Source organism: Notothenia coriiceps, unplaced genomic scaffold (genome assembly GCF_000735185.1).
Source record: "Notothenia coriiceps isolate Sejong01 unplaced genomic scaffold, NC01 NC01_scaffold00037246, whole genome shotgun sequence".
Taxonomy (NCBI): domain Eukaryota; kingdom Metazoa; phylum Chordata; class Actinopteri; order Perciformes; family Nototheniidae; genus Notothenia; species Notothenia coriiceps.
Genome location: NW_011369947.1, coordinates 19,537,676 through 19,547,649, shown reverse-complemented (window position 1 = coordinate 19,547,649; position 9,974 = coordinate 19,537,676). Strand labels below are relative to the sequence as shown.

The window sequence follows — 9,974 nt, the reverse complement described above, 5'->3', positions numbered from 1 at the left end:
CAATAACTACAGAACAATTATACAGAGTAGAATAAATGAAACAGAGAAGTCTATTTAAACAAGATTATAAAACGGACAAGTCAAATCAAGCAATCTGATTGGTTCTTAGCTGTGATATACTGAGCGTATACCACGGGTAGAATTGTAAGTTACTTTTCACAAGTCAGTATCCCTCCGCGTCTGAGAAATACAGTTGGGGTGAAAAGCAAACTTCCTGCAGTTTGCTTTTCATTCTGGAACAAGAAAGCAGCGGAGAAGTAACGGGGCAGAAACCCTCCTTTTTAGCAGCGGTCCAGACATAGACATCAAACGGCAAAACATATTCAGTGTGCAGTTCCTTTGGCATTAGGGCAGGGATATCTAGATACTTTTGAAGGTTTAACATAATGAATTGTGCTACTTTTAAAGCAAGCAACGATGTTTTCAAATCTGTAATCAAAGAGGTCCGCAANGCCGTTGGGCTGAAAAACAAACTGCGGAGAAGTAACGGGGCAGAAAGCCTCCTTTTTACGCAGCGGTCCAGACACATCAAAGGGCAAAACATATTCCACTGAATATGTTTTGCCCTTTGATGTGTCTGGACCGCTGCGTAAAAAGGAGGCTTTCTGCCCCGTTACTTCTCCGCAGTTTGTTTTTCAGCCCAACGGCATACTGTTTTTCTCAGACGCGGAGGGATACTGACTTGTGAAAAGTAACTTACAATTCTACCCGTGGTATACGCTCAGTATATCACGGCTAAGAACCAATCAGATTGCTTGATTTGACTTGTCCGTTTTATAATTAATCACAGTGAGTGGTATTCTACGACAGTGTCATTTTCTTACTGATACAATAATTATAAGCAGGTTTTTATTTTAAAGCTGTTTTAAGAGTTCATATTTTATAAGCTCATCTTGGTAATGTAACTAACGTTTTCAAATATTAGTGAAGTAAAAATAAATTTCCCACTAAAGTGTTATCATACAGCACTATTAAATGTAAATATAATCAAGTTCAGTACCTACAATTTTACCCGAGTGAATGTACTTTTCTACAGGCATAAAATAACTTGGATAACATTAATGCGTTATAAATTCGTCATTAGTTAATCCTAATGCATCCAGATTCTAGTAGAGAAAACAAGGCAGAGTACTCGTGAAATATGACTCATCTTTATTTAACATTTGTACAACTTTCTTCCAGCCTTTTTCTATTGTAAATATAAACCAAAAAATTACAAGACATATCCTAAAATAAGTTAACAATACAAGATGCATCCAAATCTGGGTAATGCTTTAAAGGTAGATTCAACACTTCACAGCATAACCACAGTAAGCATTAGTAGGAGTCTGTTTTCTCCTGTCACTCTTGCATCATACCTCAATCAGAAGCCTGACAGAGTATAATCTGCTGTTTAGTCCAATGATGTATTTTGTTCCAACTGTCAAAAATGACTTGAATGCTGCACACCCATCTGGACAGCCATGACAGGACGAGGGCTTCCTGCCACCATTAGCTCTGCATTCAGGCCAACACCTGCTGCAGATCCTCCACCTCCAGCTTCCACATCCGCCTGTGGAGCGTGGCGAGCGCAGAGAGGTCTGCCATCTTCACCGCACGGATGACTGGCTCCGGGGAGACGGCCTGGATGACACCCATCACCATGACATATTTGCCTGTAAAACAGCAGCAGGTGGTTCTTTGTTCAGTGGGGAAATATTCAAGGGAAAAGAGGAAGGTGATATAACGAGGGATGTTCATGTGCTGTAATTAATGTTCCAGCTGAAGGCACCCAGTGAGCAATTCACAGAAAAGGTTGTGGAAGACTTTCTTGTAATTAACCAGGAATGAAATGGATTGAATGATTGGTCAATTGACCAATATGAACAGTAAATAGTCATATACAAACCATGCAGAATTAGCAGTGGTGGAAGGTAACAGCCTACAGTAATGTTTCAATGGGGTGTATGCAATTTAATTACTTTTAAAGAATGTTCACACATTTTAAGAGTTCATTATCTAATAAAAACGTACAGCCTTATAGATGTATTTAATTTACATTTACTCTATATTGAGGGAGAAATAGCACAATACAATTAATTCAATTGAGTTACTGATTCAATTGAAGGTTTATTTACATAGTAATATTTGTATTAACTACAAGCTATAACACACACCTAGTATGACATACAGATGACGTTAAAAGCATAAAATGGTATGTCATAAAAGACTATATTACAGTGTGTCAAAAAAAATGTCATATGCCAAAATTCATAGTATGATACAACATCAAAAACCTAAGTATAGTAGGCCATAAAGTGTCACAATAGTATGGCACATAATACATTCCTAGAAAATTTCATTGTACGACATAAAAAAGTAATAATACGATATATCGTAAATATGTCATGTCATATCAGTAGTGTTGTCAGAAAAATGTCATTGTATAGGATGCAGAACAGCTATTTTGTTCTTATTAACAAACAACAAATGGACTCTGTTTTACTTTTTTAAAAGAAATAATGTTATCACCTTGGGACAGACACGGCTTCCCTTTGGGGATGTTGTTGACCCCTTGCACCGCAAAGGTCCCGGTCTCATCCATCAACAGCAGGGTGTTTCTGTCCAGCTGCACCTCCAGGACCGTCCCCTGCATCCACACCAGAGACACCTGCAGAGAGCGACCCCTGCCCGTCCTGATCACATAACCCTCCCCGCTGTCGGCCGGCCGGCTCACTGCCGTCCTCAGCTGACCGGACAGCACCTTGTACGGCGGGGGGCGTTTCCTATCGACGGTTGTTTTCAACGTGTTGTTCATTACCGACTGCTACTGTCGTTAAACGGTGGTACAAGCCTGGAAAAGTTTGCATTACCCGCGTCCCGCCATAAGGGGTTTATGCCGGAAGTTGTGGGCGTGTTTTTGAAAAAGAATCAACACAATTTCCTGTCTGGAGTCCTTCAGATTAAAAGCATTACATCAGTTTCTGACAGTTCAGTTATATTCATTTATTAAACTCACAGGTCTTAATGTTTGTGTTGTTTGGAACATAAGGTAAGATGTTTTTTATATTAATAAAAACATCTTTAATTATTCATATTTTGAAGATAATTAAAAGAGATATACATAGATTGTGGAAGTGTGCAGTGTTTAGTTGTGTCATGAATCACAATCATTAATAAGATTTGCAACCAATGGCTACCTTTTGGATTTTGACCTTAATGCTTTTATTTTACAAGATAAGTATGGTCTTTATTTTTGTCAAACTCAATGTGTTAAGACCTATATGAACAGTTACCTATGTTTTGATTTTGCCATTAGTGAGCTACCATTTTAAAAGGGTGACTAATGCAGAGATACTTTGACCTTTGTTTCTAGATAACGTTTGGACGGATACAACACAGACAACAATAATGACCAGGTGCATTCATTTCGTTAAATAAGTTTTATTTCTTTAAGAATAACGGAAGAAAAGTGTTAGCAATTTCTGTACAATTGTTTCATCATTTTCCCTTGGATTTGATGAAACCCCTGAAAGATCAACAGGGCTGAGAAATGTTATGCTGCCACATAGTGCACTTTTAACCTAAAAACAATATGATTAGTCCACAGGCATCCGTCCGTTTCCTTCAAATGTATTCCAAGAAGTTCCTTCAGTCGCACTGTTGACTCCAGTTTCATTTTTCATTGGCTCCTCCTCTCAATCCCAGTTCAAAAAAAGAGGCACACTAGAAATACTGCCATTTTCCAAGGACTGTGTCTTTGATTGCATCGACAAACTGTGCAGGCACCCAGTAGACCCAGTATTGAGACGCTTCTGTTGGACCCAACTGAAAAGCCTATAAAAGTAGAGGAACAAAGTGATTATACAAATTCACATATTCTACAAACAAACCATTTGAAATGCAAATGAACATACTTTGAATGTGTTGATTGAGAATTAACCATTTATAATGTCAGCTGGACTGACATGATTTACTGTTGGCAACAAAAGCATGTTTGTAAATAAATCAACGTTTAAAGACTGCAGCATATTATACTCTCTCATCCATCCATGCAATACATCTGACCTTTTCTGACCTACATTAAGGCTATAACTAAGAATTATTTGCATTATTCATCCCACATTTCGTGTTTTGTCTACAAAATCAAAAACATTCAGTTAAAAATGACATGAAACAGGGAAAACAGTATATCAATAATTAAGAGGCTGAAAACCAGCCATTTTTGCATACAAAATGAGGTGGTGTAGTAGACCTGAACAACTAGGACATTTGGAAATTAGCTAACTTTTATTTTACAGCTTAGATGCTGAATTTCATGATCAGCATCTTTTGCTTAATTGCACTTTTGGCCAACCGCCATCAAATTCCCACCAGTTTGTCCTACTTTCAAATTAATCAGATTGCTTTTCTGGTCTAATTTACTTCCCATTAATCAAAACATCAAGTTTAAAAAAAACACATCTGTCATTCCGCCAAAAGGATAATGAAGACCTTTACTTCTCTCTGCCAAACTTTATATTCATTTGATAAATGCCACTTTATTTTGTTGTCTTCAAAATAAATCTTGATCTCCATGAGACGACTGAGTTCAATTAAGTTCTACTTGTTCTGGGACTTCCATTTCACTGACAAAGAAGAACACGAGTGGCTTCAGACAGAAAGGTTAATGGAGAGAAAGCGCTGACATTTCCCGCTCCACTGCAGAGCCCAAACAGCAAAGGATGACCCGTCACTGTGATGCTCACTGCAGTGACTTCAGGCCACAGCTCCACCTGCACCGTCACAGCTCATAGACTCACACAACTGAACTAGGGCTGGGCAATACGAACATTAGAATACCAGAATGTATCTGAGTAAAACGGCAAGAAAACTGCATTTTAAATAAAAAGACAAAACCTATGCAATATTACAATACATCTAAGACAAAACCTATCTTGATAGTATATCAATATATTACCCACCAATAAACTCTACTAAACACATCATACCACAATCTGATCTTTGGCTGTTAACCTGTTAATATTTAACAGTTGTAATGTTAACTTTAAAGTAGTGTAATATTCCCTCTTTTATGCTTTTTGTTCTTTGTTTTAAAGGGGCCCTTTTGTGCTCATTTTCAGGAACATATTCATATGTTGTGCCTCTACCGTTTCTATGTTCAAAAAGGTCCTTTTTTTTCTCATACTGCCTCTTATCACCCTCTCTCTGAAACCATAGCACGTCTGCTCTGATTGGTTAGCTGGTTGCAGCACTGTTGTTATTGGTCAACCGCTTAGAGATGTGTCGGGAATAACCCCCCCCTGAGCAAATCTGAGCCAAAAAAGTAGCACTAGCAAATAGAAGCACTTGTGTTACTGTGTTACATAGTGAAGTCACTATGTTATGGAAAAGGATTCAAATGGAGGCAGGGGGGGGGGTGTGTGTGGGAAAGAAACCCCCCTTTGGCATGAACTTTGGGATTTCAGCCTTTGCTAAAAACCTATATAACACAATACAGGAAAAGGAATCCCCCCAAAAGCATTATAGGGCTTCTTTAAGTATAGTGTATGCGTCACTGTAGGAAGAGCCTGAGACCAGCTGAGAGGCTGTAGCTAATGTGCATATGACATTAAAGCTTTGAGTCTTGAATCTTTTTACCTTATTCCTTTTGCTTGATTAAGTGGACTTTTTAGAGCATTTGGCATTACAGCTGTTAATGATACAGATAATTCTGTAATGCAACAACACTTACTATCATGTAATAATCCTCATGGCCTTCGATGGGTTCAGACACTACGTGTTTAATGGAGCCCATCGGGACCTTCTCGGTTCTCTCTGTTGATGTAAACACAGAAAAAGATAGAGGAGTTTTAATTATCACGATATTTGTGTTGTGGTGAATTTAGAAAAGGAGGCTGGCTGTACTCTCACCCTTTGTTCCGATCCACAACTGATCCTGCTCCAGTTTGAAAGTGAGTCGGACTTTTCCTCCGGACTTGTTATACATACCGGCTAAAGGCACTGTTGGTAATCGTTCCTGTTAGAAGAAAATGCAGTTAGTCGACATTGATCTGTGAAAGCAGCTTTGAACCGCTTGGCAGTCAATACAAGGCAAAAAGCAGGCATCCCTTCATCTTCTCTCACCTTTGTTCCTTTAATAGATGGCATTATGTCCTCTGGTTTACCTTTGTCCAAAACTTTCCTGTGTTGCTGCAATAACATCACCAGTTAGTATCCCAACACTCCATACATCTCTTTACTTCATTTAGCAGAAATGCCAGTCATCTTACCTTTTGCCTGCATAAAGGCTCTTTCTTTTCTTCTTCGGCTTTAACCTCCTGCTGGATGACCTCTTTGGGTGTATTCACAGCTAATACATCATTCATAGTAGATCCTACCACCATTATTTTTGCACCATTTGTGACCTTTATTTCACGTAGCGTCTTGTCCTCTGGAAGCAATCCTTTGTACATCACTTTCTGCATTGCAGGTGGAAGACCTAGGAAGACAACCGAGAGCATTTTCTAGGTTTTGCTAAACACTAACAACAACAAAGCCATTCAAATGAAGGGGATCTCCTGTGTGTTCTTACCAGTGAGTGAGTGGATCTTTTCTTTCAGTTGGGCTCCTGTGTTGTCAATAGGAATTTTCAGATCATATTTATTCTTGTTCCAGATGATCTTCAAGTCCACTTTCTCCCGCTCGTCGTCTGTGTCGTCCCCATTGCTAATATTAGAGTCCTGAGTTGTGGCGTCACCTGCAACTGGGTGAGACGTAGATTCTGTTTCACCTTTTTCAGCATCCTCTCCGAGGGCTTCGGCTCCTTTTGGCTTCGCCTCAGTTTCCATTATGACTTCTTCACCTCCTGGAAGAGTATGAAAACATCGATTGGGGTCCATTAAAGGACATTCAGTGTAACGGTTACATTCTCAAGGGTATACAACCCCACAACGATTCAAAGACAATCAGAATAACACATCTGGCATGTCCTACTACTATAAAACAAAGATAGTCATTATTCATATGTGTCAATATAATAATACAATAATTACATTTAAACAGCGTATATTACATGAAGTCTTCACAAGAACAATATATGAGTATTGGGGATATCCAGTTTAACAAAGGCCTAACTGAAAGGTTTTACTTTCACTCACCAAAAAAACGTTCGGGGAAACCCAGCTTAGTTTTTGTATTTCCAAATCACATCACTATAATATCATATTTCCCGTCTGTACATTTGGGAATTTATAAATGGTCTGTACCATTTTAAAATCCATCAAGACTCTTAATTTGACAGCATTTGGTGGGTTAGTTGGTTCTTGTAGTAGTTGGTAATATAATTTGTTTGTTTACAATTATTTTTTATTTTAAAGAAAAAATAACACTTCCCCATACTCCCATGCAATAATTAGCCTGAGTGTGTATTACTATGAGTCAACAGTTTTACTTTAAAGTGTGTAAACACGTCTAGTTTCGCTTATTCATCCCCCCTCTCGTAGTTTTTCTAGATGTTTCCATCGCGTATTTTTTCCATCTAGGCATCCATTCTTACTTGAGAGTTGTGTGAGGGGATAAATAAAGGCAGAATGTAAGATGACATGATTCTTGATCGAACAAAACACTGGATGTTGACGGTTGGCCTTACCGGTTACAGAACTCGTAACGTTAACGTAACAAACTGTTTGTTGTTTACTTCGTCCTTACCACTCATGAACAAACCATATTTAACCAGCTATTTTAGTTCAGTTAACCAACTGTAAACCTTAAACTGGTTAAATCCCCAAACGTTAACTTTGGACCTCCACAAATCAAGCTAAATGTGACTGCTGTTAGCGATCGTAAACGTTAGCTAGCTACAACACTACTGAACATTTCAAGAAAAACGTTACGGAGATACGTAAATGTACGTCACACAACATTAATAACGTTATTTATGAACATGTCATTTACAAACATGCACTATTCCATTAACATTGTTCAGTCTCAGTGTAAAGATATGAAGGAAATTCTGCTGCATTTTCTCAATACCCACCATCCTGGGTCGCCATGATGATTGTGTACAATCTGTTGTAGGTTGAGGCAAAGAGAGTACGGAGAGCAGGATGAGTTCTGATATTCAGGAAGCAAACTACAATCAAAGTCGTGTTCAAGCTCGCCTTAACGTGTGACAATATTGTAAACAGAAGAAAAACAACAAATGATTTAAGATGAAATAGCAAGTATAACTTTACCCACCGTTACAACGTTAAAACATGTAGTTTCAGTTAGCCGGTAGACAGGAGAGCAGAAGGGATGCGCATGCGCACTCGAAACTAACTGCAAATAAAGTTAATCTTTGACAGAAGTAGTTGTTTTTATGATTAATCAAATAACGTCTCCAAGTTATATAGTAACATCAATTCAACCTGGCATAACACAAAGATTTTCACTATGATAATTGAAAAAGCGAACTCTGTAATTTAGCTGCAAACGGATTTTTTGGCATACATGGCAGTAAATGGCAGGTAATCCTCTTGCTCTGCTGAACCTCTTTGTTGTTGTGGCAGCCAGAGCAGACCGAGAGGTGGCACTTTCCTCAACGGCTATTGGTTCAGGTTTTTCTTCTTTCTTCACAATGGATGTAAAATGATGCATTATCGCCTACTGTTGGATTATATGAAACATCCCAACTAGGACTAAATTAAATGTAGCGTTGACACAAACCCATTTATCTCCCATGCTAATGGACATTATGTAAATCCCTTACTTTATGTCTCTGTTTCATATTCCATAGTGGGCTACCGTCAAATGATATTAAAATTATTTGGGAAACTGTTCCCCTTTTCCTTGCCTATTTATATACATATGCACTCTTAACACCTCGCATTGCAAAAATCTGAAAATTATGGTAGAAAATGTGACAATTGAAAAGATTAAGTAATCCAACATCTTATCTCCTCCCTTATATCTTGAAACAACTTCTAACACATTTTTTAAAACTCTTTTTGATGCAACTCATTTTACATTTCATGCATTACATAATTGCTCTTTCATGATCATTGCATGCATTGTTTTAAGATTCTCTTCATCATGTAGGAACTGCAGACATGTGATAATAATTACACTATTTTAATTAGTTAATTTGCTTGCTGAAATAAACTCAGTGCAAAAGTAAAATTACACTTTATGCAGAATGTATTTCAGAATTTAATTAAAAATACCTTCATATTTAATTCCTTTAATGTTGCAGATTAATACTTATTTTACTCCTTAAAATATGTAGGGCTATGACGTCACCGAAACTCATATACTCATCTGTGTATGTGTATATATCCTACGTTTTTCTTTAACCTTCAACCAATTTCAAATCGTCAATTTGGTTTATGTTCAAGAGCTGAGACATTTATCTTTATGGACATTTCAAAAGCTGAAGAGCTGCTTTTGATGATTATTTAAAAGAAGTGGAAGATGTTCCCTCAAGAGCCTCTTAGGATGATTTTGTGAACAAGCATGAGGAATCAATGACTGCCTTTCTAAAGGAATCTGTTATGAATGGCTAATGGACAGATATGTCTCATGAATAATAATCATACATTGTGAGCTGTGGGTTAAACTTGTTACACGACTGCCTACAAACTTGTGACTTCTTTCAACTCTACGTTTTTAATAAATTAATTGAGTTTGCAAACCATATGGATCTAATTGAGAAAGGTGTAGACTACCAGATCAATGTGTGTAAAAAACCTATCTAGACTCGGGCTCAATACTATGTAACCCCTTAATGACAGTAACCCAATTACTTTTGGGAAAAACTTCTTACGGCTTTACTCCCTGATCGCTTATATATATATGTTTTATGTTTTGCACTCATCACAAATTAGTTTGTAAAGGCAGGTCATCTACTTTTAACCTTTCTATTTTTGTTACAACTGCTCTGTCATCCTCAATTTTGCAATTAACACAAATGAACTGTGGTCCAAACTGTGCACGTTTTCTGCAGAAGAGCAGAGGATGAGCACTGGAAAGACATT

The 9,974-nt window shown here is 37.7% G+C and overlaps 2 protein-coding genes across 3 annotated transcripts; both read right to left on the bottom strand.

Annotated features, from left to right (window-relative positions):
- Window positions 1-1,130: 1,130 nt before the first annotated feature.
- On the bottom strand, window positions 1,131-2,883 carry rmi2 (RecQ mediated genome instability 2). The gene is made up of 2 exons (XM_010795134.1): window positions 2,512-2,883; window positions 1,131-1,655 (listed from the first exon to the last, which is right to left on the bottom strand). The coding sequence occupies exons 1-2, from the start codon at window positions 2,795-2,797 to the stop codon at window positions 1,504-1,506; spliced, it is 438 nt and encodes a 145-aa protein (XP_010793436.1). The 5' UTR covers window positions 2,798-2,883; the 3' UTR covers window positions 1,131-1,503.
- A 520-nt stretch (window positions 2,884-3,403) lies between these two features.
- On the bottom strand, window positions 3,404-8,265 carry ubfd1 (ubiquitin family domain containing 1). 2 transcript variants are annotated; one of them, XM_010795133.1, is made up of 7 exons: window positions 8,200-8,265; window positions 6,554-6,826; window positions 6,252-6,460; window positions 6,106-6,171; window positions 5,893-5,998; window positions 5,714-5,796; window positions 3,404-3,816 (listed from the first exon to the last, which is right to left on the bottom strand). In XM_010795133.1, exons 2-7 carry the CDS (start codon window positions 6,807-6,809, stop codon window positions 3,706-3,708), a joined length of 831 nt encoding a protein of 276 aa, XP_010793435.1. In that variant the 5' UTR covers window positions 6,810-6,826; window positions 8,200-8,265; the 3' UTR covers window positions 3,404-3,705. The 2 variants fall into 2 exon arrangements, with proteins under 2 accessions (XP_010793435.1, XP_010793434.1); XM_010795132.1 differs by lacking the exon at window positions 8,200-8,265 and adding an exon at window positions 7,997-8,073.
- Window positions 8,266-9,974: the final 1,709 nt, after the last annotated feature.

Excerpts from the sequence above, each read along its gene's own strand:
- ubfd1 (XM_010795132.1), bottom strand. Across the intron at positions 5,999-6,105 it reads CATCTATTAAAGGAACAAAG|GAACGATTACCAACAGTGCC; the intron begins GTGAGAGAAGAT and ends TTCTTCTAACAG. Across the intron at positions 5,797-5,892 it reads GTTGTGGATCGGAACAAAGG|AGAGAACCGAGAAGGTCCCG; the intron begins GTGAGAGTACAG and ends TTACATCAACAG.
- rmi2 (XM_010795134.1), bottom strand. The coding sequence starts at position 2,797 with ATGAACAACACGTTGAAAACAACCGTCGATAGGAAACGCCCCCCGCCG. Across the intron at positions 1,656-2,511 it reads GAAGCCGTGTCTGTCCCAAG|GCAAATATGTCATGGTGATG; the intron begins GTGATAACATTA and ends GCTGTTTTACAG.